General features: G+C 40.0%; 1 protein-coding gene across 1 annotated transcript; it reads right to left on the reverse strand.

Annotated features, from left to right (window-relative positions):
* Nucleotides 1-4,161: 4,161 nt before the first annotated feature.
* On the reverse strand, nt 4,162-15,694 carry LOC5507628 (degenerin mec-4). Its single transcript, XM_032376312.2, has 11 exons — nt 15,140-15,694; nt 10,576-10,949; nt 10,349-10,479; nt 9,233-9,396; nt 8,479-8,589; nt 7,542-7,644; nt 6,557-6,635; nt 6,167-6,221; nt 5,855-5,928; nt 5,408-5,483; nt 4,162-4,608 (listed from the first exon to the last, which is right to left on the reverse strand). The coding sequence occupies exons 1-11, from the start codon at nt 15,371-15,373 to the stop codon at nt 4,441-4,443; spliced, it is 1,569 nt and encodes a 522-aa protein (XP_032232203.2). The 5' UTR covers nt 15,374-15,694; the 3' UTR covers nt 4,162-4,440.
* Between the last annotated feature and the right edge of the window lie 4,744 nt (nt 15,695-20,438).

A 20,438-nucleotide genomic window follows, 5' to 3' on the forward strand; every position in this document is an offset into this window, starting at 1 on the left:
CTAGCGACGGCACTGCTACAGCCTGTTGCTTACAACAGTTTTGCTTGTAATTTGCTTAAAAATTACAGCTTTTTCACATCTGGAGAGTGCCTTAGGACATCATGAAGTCTTTTTGGGCATAATTAATGCTGTGCTTATGGATGTTTGCACGCTGAGGTTGATTCAATCCGATAATTCCTTGTCTGGGCTTCACCAAGTGAGAAAGGAATTTTCTGGTGAATGGCCTCATATTCTCCAATGTGGGCCATCTTTGCTACCCAACCTTATTCAAAAATTGTTTTCAGGCTTATTCTCGGTTCTTTGGACCTGGAAATGTTTTGTTTGGCTTCGGGGCAAAGAAACTTATAAAAAAACTGTTATGGTTCTGGGGGAGGAGATTGCCCGCCTGTCTGTCAAGGTGTTTCCAAGACTCCCATGATGCAGTGCAGGCATGCAAAATAGGCTAAACATGGTGACTCGCTTCTAATGGAGGTTATAGCACTGACTATTGTGACTGATTGCTGTAAAATGGGACCTGACGGAGCGCAATAAAGGTATCTATTGAGGACTTGATCTGTTTGCTTGTCTCTATTTGTAGTTGGGAATTTTGTGTCTTTTTTGGTAAGAAATGTTTCTAAGTTTAAGCATTTGTTTACGAATTGGTCAGAAATTAAGGTTGATATTTTGACAAAAGAGTCAATTCAATTTGCAATTACATTGCTTGGATGCGCTTTTGAAGGTCGTGTATGCCTTGGATGAACCTATGAGTATCCGGGTCTGGTGATGTTTAGTTTGCATTTTTGACGTTTTGGAATTAGGCCTATATTTTACAGGCGTCTCAGGGCGTTATGGCAATGAAAGACTTAAGGTAATTCCCTTGAGCTGCACTGCTCACCCCTTCTGCGCATAGTGGCGCGCGCTGTTTGTTCGAATTTTCCGGTATTAAGTGCGCGCGCGCCGCAGTTGTACAAGAAAACACAGCAAAAGGCGCGCGTTTTTTTTACTTAAAATCGCTTTGGCAGAAAAACGAAGTCGGTTACCCCTATTTTTTATTTGCCCAAATAGTTAAATATATACGGAAAAATAATATACTGAAAGAAGAAGAAGAAGAAGTTGGGTTGCAGAAGTTTTGTTATTTCTCTTAAAAGCCGTAAAAATACTTCAAAATGGCGCTTTTTACCGTATGGATAGTGGCGAAAACAATGTCTTTTAGTGCGATCTCATAAAATGTTGTTTTGAACATTAGCTACTACGGGTTATTGTTTAGCAGATCGGATTTTGGCAGCTCGACAAACAGAACTTAATTTTGTAAAGACTTTAGGCACTCTTTTTGAAAACTAATAGTTGGGATTTTTCCTTGCGCGATCAGTAAAAACGCGTCAACTCTACGCCCCTCTATTGTGAAAACGAGGTCGGTACCCCCATTTTTTTATTACATTTTTTGAAAGCCCTTAACTTCAATATTGTTTATGCCAAGTTTTAAAAAAATTCTGGGTTGTAGAACTATTTCAAGGGAATTACCATAATTAAGAGTCCAGTTGCAAACTTATGCTATATTAAAGGTACCATGCCAATTAATGACGTCGTAGGTGTCATATATCGTTGTCACAGAAACAGTGTCACTAAACATATATGTCTACTGCAAGATAAAAAGATTATCGAAAAAAGACATACAGAAATACGCATCTAAAAAAAAGAAATATTGCCCGTTTCTGCTTACTTAAGTGACGTCATCGTGACGTCACAAAGACAATTTCTTTATAGAATATCGGTCTCTTTTTGAATACGAACTGATTATGATAACTTATTTGGATTTTGGATGTTCTATGCAAAGGTTTCGAAAGATAGGCTATTTATAACCATATGTCCTTAAATGGCATCATAATGACGTCATATTGTGTTGCTATGGCAACACAGTACATCATTTTGTTCCTCTTTGTCAAATGATGATTCTCTGAAAATTTGGTAATAATAGCTCCAATGGTTCAAAAGTTACGGATGGGAGGTCGAAAGAGCCCCCCACCCCCACCCCCTCCCTCCCTTTTTTGTTTCCTCTTGGCGTCTTTATTTCTCTTGAGATTGCTCATCAGGGGTGACTCTCCATAACTTAATTAATGCGAATAAGGAAGCAGGAAGGATAATGTACAATTCTGAGTTCCAAAATGCTGTGAGCTGCTGTGCTGTGATTGGGCCTTTTTTAGAGGTGTGAAAAAAGGCCCAATCACAGCAAAGCAGTGTTTAGTTGTAAATCCTAATCAACAACGCTCGCGTCGCTGACAAAATGCTTTGCCTGTATAATGGATCATGTTATTTTGTTTTCTACGATAAGAGAAACTCTGAAGCCAGAACAACTGCTTGGGATACAGTCGTGTTTAGTGGGAAAGATGTTTTAGTCTTCGGTAAAAGCCTGATATATCCAATCTTGCCACTTCTTTTCAAAGAAGCCCGCAAAATTGGCGACTCAAATCTTCCCAAGAACCCTGTCGTTTGCCCGCTGAAGTCGATCGTCCAACTGCAAGCAAAAAAGAAGCTCCAAGAGCTTGGAGATCAGATCTATATTGAGACGAATTCTTTCTTGACTTTAAGTAAACTTACGAATGAAAATTCTTACGCTAGATCTTCGAGCATGATAGCTATGACTATGAGGCTCCGCTAAAATATTGACATCCAATCACGCCATACATCGAAAGTTGCGTTCGGGAAAACCTTTCACTGCACTAGAAAGTCTCGCAGTTTTTCCTTACGCGAAAAGCCTAATTTTCAGTTAAAAGAAAATAGAAAAAAAAAAACGAGCAGCTACATGCTCCTGAAAAAGAAATCGCGACCAACAGGGAAATATATTATTTATGTGTTCTTTGGAGCCAGGCGGAGCTAATCATTTGGTGATAACATCTTTTCATTGCATTTCAAAGAGTTCCAGTAAGTCATGTTAGTTAGGTTAATCTTTCCACAATTGAAGGCACGTGCACCAAATATATGAAAACAATGGCCTAACGCGAGCCTAAAACATATAAATAGTCGTTTCTACGCAGACCAAACGAACAGTGCAAAATGTGTAGGAGTTCTTTCTCTAGAGGAATGTGAGAAATGCCGCCGTCTGTCTAGTCTTTTTCATCCTTTTAATATTGATTGTTTTGACTCCACCTTCACTCATTCATGTACCGCGCTGACCCGACGATATATTATAGAGCGTATCTGGAAGTTAAAACGGTGCAGTAAGAAGAGGTTAGCGGTTAGGGGATGACATAAGAGGCTTTTCACAGCACCCTTCTGGAAAAACAAAACAAAAAACATATTCTTAGCAGAGAACTCGTTATTTAAAAAATACAAGTATCTAGCTGATTGATAGTTAAATATTATATTAATTTTATCGTTCTCTTACTTATTATTCTTATCAGGACACACTATATTGATGGCGACATGAAGTTTTAACCCGCGAAACAAGCCATGTACCGCTGTCATTGTGATAGCGCAGGCACTTATCGCCAACCCGCTAGAACTAAATTATGTCCTACGCCTAATTTAACACGGCGTCTAAAACCACCGCTATATTTACGTCGACTAAAATTCGAATTTTATACGGCACGACGTCAATGCGGCCTTTAAACTAGGCTTAATAGACCATTTATTCGCGCAGCAAAATCATAATGCAGGATTTGTGATAGACCTCTAGTTGGTGAATTCTTTAAGGAATTAATAACTACCGTAAATGATCTAATAAACGCCCGGGGCGGTTATTAAATTATAATAGTCCGAGGGGGGTCGTTCGTTTTTAGAGAGGGACGTTTTTTACAAACTACATATAACAATATGACCAACCCAAGTGCAGTGGGGTTCTAGTCTCAGTCAGGATCACGTTAAATTATAGCCTGCGTAGCAAGCGTTTCTTGTCATTAAGCAAGTCTCAGCCGGTAGAAACCAAAATCAGATTAATTAAATTTGATTTAATCGAAATTTAATAAACTCCCGTACTTAGAGCACGCAAAAAGAGTTTCATTCCTTGTCTCTTTTTGCTAGGTTCGTCGTGACACGGAAGCCATTTCCAGTCGAGACGAACGACCAATAAGAGAGCGCCAGGAAGCAAAGGACGTCGATAAAGCAGACAAAGCACACTATTCGTGTTTGCTTTAAGCTGAAGTATTTATAAGTGTCACTGTGAGTTTAAAATAGACACAGCGCAGATTTCGAGATTGATCACAAATTTATTTGTCAAAACATTCCTTTTGAATTTGATTTTCAAGAAAATTGAAGGTTATCTGGTTGATTATAGGGTGAGTGGAAGAGGAGCTCTTCTAAATGTTTTAAAATGCGCTGTTTGGCTGAGACAGCGTTCAAAATCTTTGTACAAGATATTTGGTGTCCGTTTATGAAAATTTATCATTACATCGGGTTGGAGTTTCTCATAAATTGCCTTTTAAATGTCCATAGCTATTCTCGGTTGCTTGTGGATTTTTCTATGGTTTATTGCATGTTCAAGTCCTGCACTTGTGTTTTGGTCTTCCCGCTCATTTTGCTTGCGAGATACCACGCCAGGTCCACCAGAAGCTTGAGAAACTCTGCGCACGTGATCACCGACACTCCAATCCAAAGACCGAGTTGGCCCCCTACGTCGCCCAAAAGGTTCTCGACCTTGAAACCAAAACAGGAGACAGGTACGATTTTTGAACAAAGTAATCAAGCAAACAAAGAAACAAACACACAAACAAACAAACAAACGGTCCAAACAAACAAACGAACGAACCAGCCAGCCAGCCAGCCAACGAACAAACACACAAACCAACAAACAGGAAAACAAGCTATCAGCAATCTCAGAATAAAGCAAGGCCTGCAATCACAGTACAGGTGAATCTATATTTAGCTGCGCTTCATTAATCGGTCGATATTACAGGGGTGGTAATAGTTAGTTTCGTGATCCGTGAACGGTCTTTTTTGTTTATCGTGAATCGTGAAAAGGACAAATTGAAAACCGTGACCTACTACCTTCGCCGTGATTCGTGAATGGCGAAATTAAAAAAAATCACGAATCGTGATTTCCAGGTAAAGATTGATCCTTGTGTGACCTTCAAACCCGCTTGGTCAATCTCTTGGAGTTCAATAATAGTTTTTTTGGAGATCGGGGAGTGGAAAAACTTAATCTCTTCTAAATATGGGCATCAATACCCATATAAGGCAATACAAAGGAAGGACACCATTCATGGGGAATATGTTTAATATGGGACCTCCCCCCTTACCGCCCCTGACTTTAGTAAATGATCGTTGAAGTGAGGCTCCCAATATGTTCTTTCTCATATTTATATTGTGAACCTGACCCCTATTTAGCGATCGAGGCAAATATGTAAACAAATTAGTCAGAGTTCAAGTAAACAAGCAAATAAATAAACACATCTGACTACCACGCCAATAACAAACTTGTTTGTACTTAACTAACCGGATAGGAGAGCGAGTATGTAATCGTCTCTCTGTTGAGCTCTTCGTAATAAAGTTTTACTCGAAGGAAATTCTTCCTGAAAGAAGAGGATCATAACAAAGGAAAGTTATGTAGAGGTCAGAGGTAACTTGACGTAGAATTGTCAGTGGCGGCGGAGTAGTGCCAAAAGTATGGGGGAGAGGCAGAGAAATGGTCAAAGGTGGGTGTGATTTCAAGGGGAGAGGGTAACTGGGTTTGTCATAGAGTACCGCTAGATTAAACAGTTGGTGAAGAAATGTATAACATTTTACATGTAACGCTTGTTACATTTAGGTAGAATGTAAAAACCGCGCTTTCAAATAAAAAAACAACAACATCCGCTCAGAAAAAATGGGGCGGGGTGTGGGGGGGGGCATGCGCCCCCCTTCTCGTACCCCGCCCATTCCGCCGCCTGGATGTAAACTGTACCTTAGAATGCTTGCATCGTTCATTTTGTTTGCAAAGCCGCGATCGGATTTTCTGACGAGTCTCTGAAATGTTTTCTAAAGAAAAATAAATCCAAAAGTCAATTATCGTTGACAGTAACTGTGCAACTTAGAGCTTCAGGTCTAATCAATTTCGGTCGGAAATCCTCCATTTTGAGGAGGTATTGTGGAAAATAAAATAAAATTAGAAGAAAACGCGGTTAGTAGAATTCATAATGATTATTTACCATGCCCCCCCCCCTAAACACACACACACACACCCTGGAGTATGTTCTCTAGCGAATGCATTCTTTACCTCATACGAGTCTGACCATTGTGTCTGCGATATGGTCCTCCTGAAAGAGTAATGTCTAAAATAGGAAACAAAAACTCAAATCACATCTATTTCCCTTACTGGAAACGTTAAAAGAGTAGGAGTATGATTTCGTGTACGAAATAAGTAAGTGCTAATATTTAACCTAACATTTTGCTTCAATCATCATATGATGTGATACCCATAATAATAAGACTGCTTCCCCCAAAGTTTCATAAATTAATTGAAATAAACAATACTTGGCAGCGGCCCGAAAAATATGGGGAGAGGGGAGGGAGCAAGTAAACTCTATAGCCAAACTCAAGAGAAGCGTTCAAAGTCGCCATAATTGTGTTCTTATTCCTCCAGCCCCTACCGCGAGCCCTAACTCACGTGCACGGCTGCGGGCAGGATTTGGAGCACCCCAAGGATCCATTCTCGTACTTCTTACTAATATTGTTCAAGCATTTCACTGAAAACAAGAGAGATTAAAGTTAAGATGTAACCCTTAACCCGCTCAACAGCGAGTCACAAAGCATCAATTTCCATCCACAACGAATACTCTTTAAGAGCTACCGCTAAATAAACGTCGGACTTAAATAATGTGTGGGTAGTTTTAATTTCTTTATCATATATTTTTATTATTTTAAATTTAAATATTAACCAGAGCTGTAGCTGGCCTACAAACATTGATGTTTCAGCTGATGATAATAATGATGATGATAATAACAATTATGTTAATGATGATTATAATGATGATGATGATGATGTTGTTGTTGTTGATGATGATGATGATGATGATGATAATAACGATTATGTTAATGATGATTATAATGATGATGATGATGTTGTTGTTGTTGTTGATGATGATGATGATGATGATAATGATGATGATGTTTTTGCTAATGATAATAATGATGTTGATGATGATAGCGGTGGAGGTGATGTTATGGAAGATCATGATAATGCTGCTGCTGCTGCTGATGATGATGATGTACCTTCAGATTCATAATAATGATGTTCACGAAAATTATAAAATTGATGATGATGATGATGATGATGATGATAACTATGATAAATGCTGCTGCTGGTAATGACAACATTGGTAGAGATAATGATGATGATGTACCTTCAGATTCTGTCATAATAATGATGTTCATGAAGATTTTAAAATTGATGATGATGATAATGTTGTTGTTGCCGATGATTATGATACTCTTTCTGCTTCTTGCTGCTGCTGATAATGATGATGGTGATGTTTCAGATAATGATGATGACGATGATGATGATGACGACGACGACGACGACGACGATGACGATGACGACGACGATGATGATGATGATGATGATGATGATGTTGATGATAATGTTGATGTACCTTCAGGTTCTGTCATGCATGGTCTGCCCTTTGCACGAAACTTCCCTTCGGTGCAATTACACACTTTAAATTGATTATTTGCCAGACAAGAGGACATGCAACCCTGGAAAAGAAAAAAAATAGAAAAAAGACAACTTTATTATTAACGACATCATCATTATCATCATTTTTATCAATATAATCTATTGTGCTCACTATGTCGATTCTGATTGGCATAGAGCGCGCGATTTATTTGGAGAACCACTGTCTTCAGCCTCGCCTGATTCCACTTGTCTCGGCATTCATTATTCAGGATATCACTAAAACCTTATCCAAAATGATTGTTTATTATTGTCAACCTCCGCTCTCCTCAACTTTCACCATACCTTGTGGGCACTCATTTCGGCTTGTGGTGAAAATTGTTTTAGTATGCCATGATCCTTATTTACCCTAGTCTAATCCTGTTAAGGATCTAAGCCGTAGAATTTGGTACATCACACTCATATTCCTCTTTTTCTTAACGTAAATATTACGAAAAGAGTTCGATTTTACGGCAGTCTCAAATAAAAGCGCTCAATTTGAAAAAGGTTTCCCAAACGATATTTTACTTTCGAATACAGGAACTCATCAATCAAATATCAAACTTGGTATAGAGCAGGATATTTTGCTGTTTTGGTCACTTTTTGCGATGCGACGTCTCGCTAACAAAACAAATTCAAGTTTCAAACACCGCGCGGCCATTTTAAATATTTGCATAATAAGTAGGTAAATCGATATTATCAAAAATGGCAATGTACTGCACTGATTGTCAACTATTGTTTTTTCTTCTTCTATTGATTGCTTTACTTGATTGATTTCCAGACATTCCAGACACCTGTGATTTAAAACCGGCGATAATAAACATCGCTTTGAATAATTGCGCATCTTTTACGATAATTCATATAAACGCCGCTGATACCTGCACAGAATATCTCATTCCTTTGTATTTATGATAAATGCTGTTGGCCTCGAGTCCATTTCCAGAGTAACAGCTTCCGTTACTGAATGGGTCGATACGTTTAATCACCAGCTGAAAGATAAAATATCACATAAATGGGCAACAAATGAATAATAATATAAGCGTGAGGGAGCATAACAAAGCCAGGTTTTGAGCGTTGAATAATTCTTACTAATGTGTTCTGCTTTGCAAATGTCAAGTAATTATCCAGATGATATCATCAATCTATAGAGAACATGTTATGAACGGCAACAAAATCCCATGCCGAAAATGTATAACTATACAATAAAAAAATATCGAAAAGATTTATGCAATGGACAAAGATAGGTAGTAAAACGTATCCTAAGCCACAAGCTATTGTCCAGGTTAGGGGGTGATCATCGTGAAATCAATTTCAACCCTAAGGGATAGTACTTTGGGTGTGGTAAACAGAAATCCTTACCCCTAAGAGATAGCAAATTAGGTGTGGTCGAAGGAATTTTAAACCCTTAGATAAAGCAGAATGGGAAAAACCGTTCAACACGGTTTTTCCCCAAAGGAATAGCAGTTGGCCGAATTTTATACCCCAAGAGATGTTAGCATCGGACAAATATTTCAAAACCCCCTAAGGGATAGCAGTTGGTCGAAATTTCGTACCATAAAAGATAGAACGATCACCCCCGTCTCCTTTCCTGTGGAGTCCCCACACCCACGGTGTCCCCAGGGGTTTACAAACCTGACGTATTCCGGCGGATGCAGAAACCCCGGGTTGGACGGTAAAACCGTGCGTGAAGGGGAATGGGATGTTTCTCTGATCCGATAGCAAGACCTTGACTCCGGCTTCTTGTGAAAGCGGTATGATGTACTGCTCTTGATCAATAAACAAATCCAGAGTTAAACCTGAAAAGTTCCAAATGTTACTAAAGCCTTGAGTAAAGTCTGTGTAAACAAGCAAGGTGCGACTGTTTACAAACGGTACTTCCATTTATTCTCTCTAGTAATCGTTCACAAAGCGACTTTTGATCGAAACACTAAATTCAAGCACTTGCATGATAGCCGTCGGGGCGGCTGTGTAAGGAGGGGTGGATCTAGTTGGTGGGGATGTTTGGAATGGGGGATAAGAATTAAAAACATATATATGAAAATAAAATGAAAACTTATGACGTGTGGAAGTCATTTTTCTAAAACTTTATTTCTGGATCTGCCACTGTTAGTCATATACCATTTTACAGCTGAAATGATTTTAAAAGAGCTTAGTGTTAGGATACGTTCTATTTTGTTGATTTAGTGGTCGAAAGTTATAAGGACAGGTGCTAGAATTCTAGCCAATCAACATTTTCGGGGACGAAAAGGGTCGGTGGGTGGGGGTGGGGGGGGGGTGGGGGGGGGAATTGCGGCACCCTTTCCTCAACCAGATAATTCAAAAATAATAGTAAATGACCATCAGAGGCGTGCCTGTGCCTCCTATATTTTCTTAAAGGCTCTGTATCGTTCGCCTTAGGGAATTTAAACAACGACGTCCACGACTGCAGGGAGTACGTGATCCCCAAAAAAGCTTTTATCCATTGCGCTCAATTTTCACCTAGTTTGGATAAAATTAACTAGTTTTTGTAGTCCCAAAAAAACTATAAAAAGCTTTAGAATTATATTTCTAACATAGCGAACAAGGATAGTGTCTAGTTTTCAGCGCACACGTTTCCGTCCTTGCTAGACCGTGATATTGGTAGTTTTCACGTTGTTGTTGGAAGGAAGGGCTGAAAAATATCTTGACAGAATCCATTCAAGACTGCATTTCTGCGTCTGGCTCTTTGAATTTTCAATGTCTTTCTACCCTTTTATTAGGGTTACTCACCGTACATTGGACCGGGTTTTGATGATGCGAGAGAAGGTAGTTCTGTCCCGTTGACGTCTACGCCTTGGTTAAACGTGTAGCAATTTCCATATCGCCAGTGCCAAAATGGCCGCCAGTACTTTAAAAAATCCCTTAAGAAAAAAAAGAAAGAAAATATTAAAAATATGTTTTTATCAATTAGTGTCAGGTATAATACAACTAACCTTAAAATTCAATGTTAACCTCACCCTTTATTGCAAACAAACCCATTCCAGACGCAGCGAAATACCAGTTCTCTAAACACATGCCCTGCCTTCATCAACTTCGTAGTGTCCGACATCGATAAATACTGGACAATCTTGTCTTCGATATATCTCTGCATGTCAATGTTGACATTATTTAGTATCACCTTGTTTTTACTGTTCTTTGTGTTCAATGATAGTCGGTCTTTCTCAGCTTTCTCCCTGTTTGTGTCCATGAAAGCCGATGAGTTCAGACTTGAGTTTGAACTTGTCATGTTGTTGAACGTGTCGACGAGCCGTTTTACTTGTGGAAAATGCTGGAGTTGGCTTTTCTTGATCATATTCATGTTGCAGATGGTTACTGAAGGGAAGTTAGTCACCTTAAATGATATAAAGCATCCAATTAAACATCCAAAGCCACTTTGGGTTTACACGAGCCCGAGCTCGTTGTTTAAATAATTATGTTCTGATACCTAAAATATCCATTTTAAAAGTTTTTTTGGGAAAAACTTATCTGTTCCTTTTTCCCAGAAAGGACCATTACTTTTTTTCCCAACCAGCAGTGGTTAGGTATTTTAGCATATGAATAATTGCCCGTATAACCGATCGGGACGATTTTTTCCCCAAGCATCCGCTCCACCGCCCCAAAAAATATTCCCAGCGCAACTAGTTCGACTTCACAAATTTGCCAGCAGAACCATTCGGGACGGTTTTCTTTTACCAGCAACCGAGGGGTCTATTATATTCCCAGCCTGCAAAAAACGGGCTGCGGAACATATCTGTTTTGTGCCCTTCTACAGAGCTCAGAGGTGTTGTCTAATATTTACACAATTGAAACGAAGGGAAGACCACAGGGAGCCCACTCAACTCAGCGTATTATTGTTTATTCATCATGTGCTCTAAATTTTGTTTTTGAATATCAATTAGTTCACGGAGTCTTTAATAAAACTTCTTCCAAATACATATGTCTTATACTGTATTGTGTCCATTCATGTTTGGACACTTGTTTTACACCCCTGCGTCGAATTTTTCAGAATTATTCGGGTTTTGCAAACCCCCATTATTTCTGAAAAAATTCGACGCAGGGGTATAAAATAAGTGTTCCAAACATGAATGGATGCATAAAAAGAGTAAGACATATGTATTTGGAAGAAGTTTTATTGAGAACTTCGTGACCTGATTGATATTCATAAACAAAGAACAAAGCACATGCTAATAAACAATGCGCTGAGTTGAGTGGGCTCCCTGTGGGAAGACTCGAGAGACAATCCTTTCTAGCCGGTAGTGTCAGGTCAGCTAAACATGTTTTTCTTTCTTTTCTGGCTCTTGTGAGTCTTTTCAAGTTCCTGTCTCTTATCGGCATATTTACATGTACAGGGACCTAAAAGAAGAGTTCGCGATACACGCTGGCCCGTGGTACCATCTTAAAAAAACAAACAAGACAATTACTTGAACATTTTCTTCGTCTATCCTTCAGACTCCCTTCTGTACCCCCAATCTTATCATCTGAAAGAGCATTTTCTCTAAACTCGTTATTAAACCCGGCTTATTAAAAGCGAGGTTCTTGGCATATGTATATGCTTTATGTAAAGATGAGCTTAATACAGATGATGATATATATAATTTTTACTGCTATAGGCATAGGTAGTCATTATTATAAATTTTTTATTACAGTAAAATATACATGTTTACATTTTCCTTATTCTTTTTTTTTTACATTACACATTTAACAGAGCATGCATACACAAAGACAAAGACAAAGACAAATTTTATTTATTGGTCCCTTGAAACAGTAAAGTTACATCGGTTAGTGACCAAAAAATTTTAAAAAAGGTAAAATAGTACGTATATAAGACGTACAACAGCTATTATGTGATTGTTCTTAGTTTTAGTTTATATTGTATTTCCTTTCTTTCATTTTTTCTTTTTCTAAATCTTTTCTGATTGTTTTTAGTTACTATCATATCAGCGTTTCCCTTAGCTTGAAACATTCGGAAATGTACCTTGCAGCTATCCCTGCTAATTGAGTTGGCGGATTTATTAGTAAATTGAAAAGGCGTTTTTGTGTAATTTGATTGCGCTGCAAATTTTGGATAACTGAGTTTCGTAGCTCTTTGTATGTTTGGCATTGTACTAGAAAGTGAAATTCATTTTCCACGTCATTTTTGCATGTTGGGCAAATCCGATCTTTTTCCTTTGTGTAAGGCCTCGTGTGTCTGCCTTTCTCAATTTGCAATTGGTGATTACTTATTCTTAGTTTTGTTAGCGCAACTCTATGTTTCACATTAGGGATGGCTACAAGGTAATTCTCTAATTCATATTTGTCTTTAAAAGTTCTATAAGTTCTTAGTTTGTTCATTTCGTTACTGTTTTTCCTTTGGTCATTGAAAATTTCCCCATGCCATTTCTGAAAATACATATCATTAAGTCGTTTAGAGAAAATATCAAGGAACAATGTAGGGTCGGTTTCATTTTGATAGAGCCACATAAACCCAAAACCCGCTTTGAAAATTATTTCTTTTGTTTTGTGGGTCCAGTAGGACACGTGAGGGTTATTTACACACTCTGTATAAACAACTTTTGAGAGGGCCTCTTCTTTTGACCGAAGGTTGGTCCAGTATTTTATGTTCCTATATGTTGCATTTATACAAAGAGGATATCTGCCTAGTTCCCCTCTGCACGCATTGTTCACAGCCGTTTTTCCAGTTCCTAGTAACATTTTACAGAATTTAAGATGTACTGATTCAAGCGGATCTCTATCATCAACACAGCTTTTATTATCGGCACCCCATACCTCGCTGCCATACAATAAAATTGGTTTGATCAGTGCATCAAACAGTTTTAATGTAAGATTAATGTCTGATCTGAAGTGAATACCGAGATCTTTCCTTAACTTAAATAAAGCTTTGAGTGCGGTTTTTTTAAGCTCCTCTTTTGCTAAGTTAAAGTTTCCTACCGCGCTGAATACTAGCCCTAGGTACTTATAAGATTTGACATTTTCCAATTGTTCCCTGTTCAAAAGGAATTGATAGTTATTCATTACTTTGCCTATGTTATTAAAAATCATCACCTTAGTTTTTGAAGTATTGACTTTTAGACTATTTTCTTCTGAGTAGATAGAAAGTCTATTTAAAAGGTCTTGCAGACCACTACTTGTTTCCGAGAAAAGTACTAAGTCGTCTGCATACAGAAGACAATTTAATTTTGTGTTGCCTAAGATGTGGGCACTTGAAGATTTCGCTAAGGTATCAGGTAAATCGCTAAGGAACAGATTAAAAAGAGTTGGACTCAACATGCATCCTTGTTTTACCCCAACCATGCATCTAAAACTTTCACTAATTGAATCCCCTATCTTCCCACACGATATATCATTGGAGTACATTGATCTTAGAACTTCGTAAAAGTTTCCAGAAATACCAGCTTGTTGTATTTTCGCAAATAGTTTATCTCTAGGAATGTTGTCAAAGGCCTTTCGGAAGTCTATGAAGCAAGTGAAAAGCATATTGTTTTTCTTCTTGGGCTTGCTTTTTACTACTCTGTCGATAACGGTTTTCAGAATAAATATACTGTCTACTGTTGAGTGTTTTTTCCTAAACCCCCCTTGTTCCTTCTTTAGATATCCTTTCTGCACAAGGTAGTCATAGAGTCTTGAATTAAGTATAGATGTAAATAACTTACTGAGGCATGATAAAAGTGTTATTCCTCTATAATTGTTGACGTCAGAGCGATCGCCTTTTTTGAAAATTGGAATAATAAAACCCAGATTCCATTCTTGTGGAAACACTCCTGACCTAAGAATGATGTTGAATAACCTAGTTAGGTAGGGTAGTAAAGTATCTTTACCATATTTTAGTAGCTCGTTTAGTATATTATCGTGACCGGGAGCTTTGTTGTTTTTAAGGTTTTCTATAGCTAATTTTACCTCCTCTAGCCGTATCTCTGAGTCTAAAGGACCCGTCTGGTCTCTACATTTAGGGATGGATAAATTTGTAGTTGTAGTTTTTTTCCCTCCCTCCCTCCCTCCCTCCCTCCCTCCCTCCCTCCCTCCCTCCCTCCCTCCCTCCCTCCCTCCCTCCCTCCCTCCCTCCCTCCCTCCCTCCCTCCCTCCCTCCCTCCCTCCCTCCCTCCCTCCCTCCCTCCCTCCCTCCCTCCCTCCCTCCCTCCCTCCCTCCCTCCCTCCCTCCCTCCCTCCCTCCCTCCCTCCCTCCCTCCCTCCCTCCCTCCCTCCCTCCCTCCCTCCCTCCCTCCCTCCCTCCCTCCCTCCCTCCCTCCCTCCCTCCCTCCCTCCCTCCCTCCCTCCCTCCCTAACTCCCTCCCTCCCTCCCTCCCTCCCAAACCCCAAAATGACCCGATAGGTGGTCATTATGTAAAAGGATAGAGGACCGGGGTTGATGGTGCTGGTACTGACATCAAAACAGGGGGTTGTCCCCCCCCCCCCTTCTAGTAGCCAAAACTATTGTAAATGTACGAGACATTATCTAAAATACAGGAGAGAGTGCCTTAAAAGGACCTTTTGAATCCCCTGCTGATAAAAGTCCTGGCTACGCCGCTGCATATACGCTCTCCTCACCTCAGAATATGTTATATCCACAGCAGTAGCTGTCGGCTTGTTGAGATATGTATCAAGCAATGTGAGGCCCTGGTACAGTACCATTCCCAGACCTGCCAGGAATATCATTAACCAGGATACCCGCCACATTACTGACTGTGATCCGCCGATCTGACCTATTCCATGACAACTTGTCCTGTCCGAGAAATCCTTGAATATTGCGCGGACAGATGGATGGGGCTTTAGCGTCTCCATGTCACGCGAGAATTCCACAAAGATGAACTGGACTTTAGGCTTCTATCCTTAGTTGCTGTTGCTTAATGCAAGCTATAACTAAATTTGTTAAATCTTAATTTAGATCGAGAAATCAAGAAGGAAAACAAGCAGTTAATTATTTAAGATGGACTGGCCTGAGGTGCTAGTACCTATGACGGGTATCTTTTCTGTGATGATCGACTTCAGATAAAAGGTCCCATCCAATTCCTTTATAAAACACACAAGCGAAGGTAGCGAAAAATTGTATACCATGCCTATATTTGTTATGAATGTTTTAAAGCGATTTCATGTGCAAAAATACTATTATGACACTGATATGAACTAGTCATTTTATGCAAAAATGTCTCTTTTCATTAAGTTTGTTGAGGCGAATTTAGATTTTTAATAAAATAATGTTTATCGATCTTTTTATCTTATCATTAAATTTGCTCAGCTTTTAGCTCACAAAGTGATGACAAAAGAAATTCAAAGTTTTTTCCCGATAAAAAAATAAACAATATAACAAAGTTAGATAAAAACATTACACTCATAGTTAGGTAGTTTTATAGTTGCTTGGATACCTAGCGTAGTAGCGGATCTTTTAGAATGCCAAGACAATATTTTGTGCAAAAGAAAAGGCATACAGAAAATTATCACTTGGCGTCCTCAGGTACTGTTCTAGTGGGAATCTGTCCCGCAGCCGAGTTCTTTGATGCCTGGGAAGATGCTAAACCCCTCGGTTGCTGGGGAAAAAATCGAGGCACATTTGTGGAACTAGTTCGGCTGGGAATATTTTTGGGCGTTGGAGCAGTTGCTTGAAAAAAAATTCGTCCCGATCGGTTTAGGGCAATTATTCATGTGCGAAAATGCCTACCACTGCTGGCTGGGGAAAAAGGAACGGTTCCTCCTGGGATAAAGGAACAGATAACTTTTTTCCAGCAAAAATGGATATTTTCGGCATCAGAACATATTCAAATGACGAAATATGCCATTTTAACGTGAACAAACTCTATGATAACCTAGACTGGCCGTGAGCCTGGGACCTGTGATCTAGGTTCTATATAAAATAGGAAGAGGGTGAAACAACGCTCGGTTCTATTGTTCGAAAACCTGCTTAGTGATCAGACTTTTTTGTTCTGCAAACAGCCGCCGTAGGAATCGACTTGGATGTAATCCATTAGCTCCTTCATATTAGCCGTTCGCAATTCGAAAAAGTAGTAAAGATCGGTTCCTCTTTTTAAGCAAACGGTAGGGGTTTAGGGTCAAGTGAAGGCATGGCAAATAAAGGTAGGTAGAAATTAGAAAGATCAGGTTCGCTACGTGGAAAGATATGTGAACTTGGGGAGAAACTCGTTTTCGTCAGCATAGAATCAATAGAGTGTAAACTGGATTCTCTCGAGAGCAGTACCTGAGGGATTCGTTCCTGCAGTTGATAGGGGCATGAGTATGTATTTTCTGTATGCCTTCACATAAAACGTTGTCTTAGAAGTCTAAAGAGGGGGGGGGGGGGGGGGGGTAGCCCGTAGATCCGCTACTGGTAAAACACGCCAGGAATCTAAGCAACAATAATAAAACTACATATAGTGTAATGTTTTTATCTAACCTTGTTAAATATTGTTAGTTTTTTTCTTTATCGGGAATAGATTATATTATACAAAAATAGAATGAAAACTCTATGGGTTCTTTGCAGTTTGGTGCCCGAAAACACTGGAACCTAGGCTCGGTTTCCAGCCGTGGTTACCTGGCGTTCTGCTCTGCTCCTCCAATGAAAGGGAGAGGTTCGCTGGCGCACCGAAATCACCACGGCTGAACCGAGCCTAAATTTATTCCAACTTGAAATAAGCAAAAAATGAAATCCAACCAAGCCATGAAAATATTTGACATTGATAGAGATAAGTGACAACCAGACGCTTTTCAGGACAAAGACGGTTAGGACGTTTCTAAAGGCTGCTGTTACCCATCCAGAAGATTGACGATTTCCGGGAGCTACTAGAAAAGGCTGGCTATCGACTCTCGTCAGTGCCCAACATGCGACAGCTGATACCTTTTGTCAGGAAGTAGGAGGAGGAAACCATCAAGGAAAAGATAGCAGAGAATAACGTTTCTGTAATCTTTGAGGGAACTACAAGGCTCGGCGAAGCGCTTACAATAGTTGTTAGATTCGATACAGATGACTAGGAAATTCAGCAGCGACTGGTTCGTCTAACAAGATTCATATCAAAATTCGTCAAAATCCCTCAAAGGAGAGGAACTAGCGCGCGAAATCATTTTGGTTCTTGCACAGCAATACCATGTGCAAAACAACAGTCTCTGTGCGTCAATCGGGGATGGAGCTTCGGTGAACGGTGCTGCCATAAGAACTGTGAAGGTAGTCTTTTCAAATATAGTGGATTTCTGTTGTTTTTCACATGCCATCGACGTTGTTGGCAGTCACTTTAATATCCCAGCAGTCAAGCGCTTTTTACAGCTATAGAATGCCCTGTTTACCCATAGTCCCGCAACCCGACTTGCATGGAGAGAACGTACTGGCATCTCGAAGAAATGCTACTTCCCAACAAGGTGGTGGAGCTGGTGGGAAATCGCACAGCACGTAATGCTGCAGTTTGCTGAGATCCGGCCTTTTGTTCAAAACGGATTGTAGACCGCTACTAACAAACCACTCCGATACAGATAGAGGAACTATTTGGAGATGGTCAGACAAAGTTGATGCTCCAGATCGAATTAGCTGCAGTCGTTGATGCAGGCAAGCCCATGGTCGAATCAACGTACATATTGGAAGGAGATGGCACACTTGCTTGCCAGTCTTACGAGCAGCTTCCCAATCTTGCAGCTTTATCCAGTGGAGTATCTTGAGGTAATCCCCCCCTTTCCCAACAGCGCTATCAGTATGGCGTTGAGGCAATTCGGCCAGGATGGTTTTACTTCACCCAGACGGTTAATGGGGTTAGTGGAGATTTTTCTAACCAAAACTGTCTACTGCGTCCTGTAGCAAACACGGTAGATATCGTCTCATCTGTCGCCTTTATGGATGCTGCTGCTCTGATTGCAAACCTGAAAAACGAGCTACCAAGATCCTTGCAAAAGCAGATGGCATAGATCATGATGTTATACCAATAGAATTTTGGAAGGCCCAAGAAGCTGATCTCCCATTTTGGTCTGCGGCCGCTAAGCTGGTCCTGTTGATGCAGCCATCTTCAGCATCATCCGAGAGAGTGTTTTCACTTCTAACAACATCGTTTGTGCACTTACAGAATCTGGCCCTAGAGACTATATCGAATGTTCTTTAATGCTTCAATTTAACAAGCGTTACGTAGTACAAGGACGCTGAAAGACCGAAAGGCTAAAACTAGTGATGTGTACTGAGTAGGAAATGATACAGTTTTTTAGTGCATTATATAATTCATGCGATATATAAGTTGTGTCAAAATACATTTCTTTGATAGAAGGGCATGGAATGTTGGTAAAAAAAACTCAAAAGTAACAATCATTTATGTCGAGCAAAATACACCATACAGCATGGGTAAAAAATACTGAAGCGCCTAGCTGCATATATTAGCCACCGCTACCGCGTCTAAGTCTGAAGTTATGCAGTGGCTGATATATGCAGCTAGGCGCTTCAGTGGTTTTTCTCCATGCTTACATGTTCGAGGCTCTGGAACCAGGGTACGAAGCCGGTTGATGACAAACGTTTTACAACAACAATTCGATTCGTACTTCCAGGCGTTGTTCCGGAGACCAATATCTACCCAAATCTGCTTTCAAACCTTCTTTAGCTGCTATCGACGGCTAAAATGCAGAATTCAACCACAGGCTTCCCACCCGCGTCAGTGAAGGATTTCTAAGGACATACGAATTCACGCAAATAAACATCTATGAGTTATATCTTCATGCTCTGTTCATGAAATAAACTTAGTTGGGATGTGAATGGATCCGTCTGTGGTGTTTTTTCTTCCCAAAAAGCTCAATTTTACGAGTTTAGAGCGATATAGCTTTGTCTCGGATTTTGAGTCGATACTAAGTATGTTAACGAGACAAGGCTGGCAACTTTATTCTGACTACTTCTGCTTCAGCGCGATTTTCTGCCGGATTTTAAGCAGTAAGAAAACACTGACACTTATACAAGATGGGAGAAGGAAGGAACTATCTCCGAATCGAGTTTTTAAGCAATCTGCCTAAGACCCTGCGAGAGATGATTTTTTTCAACGTCAATTTTAGCTTTCCGTCGATGATCGGGACATAGCAGCTGGTCAAATGGCATCCTTGGAATGTAATTTGCATAGACAGCGTAGCCCCACACCACCCTTTTCCTTAACAGTTACTGTATTTATTAGGGGGTTGGAAATTCCAGAGGGGTGGGGGGTCATACCTCCGACCCCCTTACCCACACACGAACGTACGCACGCACACTCTATGGGTAAACAGGGCATTCCATAGCTGTAAAAAGCGCTTGACTGTTGGGATATTAAAGGGACTGCCAATAACGTCGATGGCATGTGAAAAACAACAGACATCCACTACTTTTGAAAAGACTACCTTCACAGTTCTTATGGCAGCAACGTTCACCGAAGCTCCATCCCCGATTGACGCACAGAGACTGTTGTTTTGCACATGGTATTGCTGTGCAAGAACCAAAATGATTTCGCGCGCCAGTTCCTCTCCTTTGAGGGATTTTGACGAATTTTGATATGAATCTTGTTAGACGAACCAGTCGCTGCTTAATTTCCTAGTCATCTGTAACGAATCTAACAACTATTGTAAGCGCTTCGCCGAGCCTTGTAATTCCATCAAAGATTACAGAAACGTCATATAGATACCTTTATTTTGATCCTCCAGGTCCATTTCCATAGCCTCAAAACACAATGTCCACTTCTGAAACGTCTGGGGCCTCTGAAACCTCTTGTTCTCATTATGGATTACAAAGCATTCTGGGAGATCCGTGGAAAAATTCACGAGGGGAGGGCCAACAACACGCCTCTCCCTCACAGCCAGACAGTTTGCATAAGTCTTTTCACCCCAAAGCCAAACAAACCAGGTCATACAGACCCAGAATAGCAGTGTAAACAAT

Source organism: Nematostella vectensis, chromosome 5 (assembly GCF_932526225.1).
Source record: "Nematostella vectensis chromosome 5, jaNemVect1.1, whole genome shotgun sequence".
In the NCBI taxonomy this organism is placed as follows: Eukaryota; Metazoa; Cnidaria; class Anthozoa; order Actiniaria; family Edwardsiidae; genus Nematostella; species Nematostella vectensis.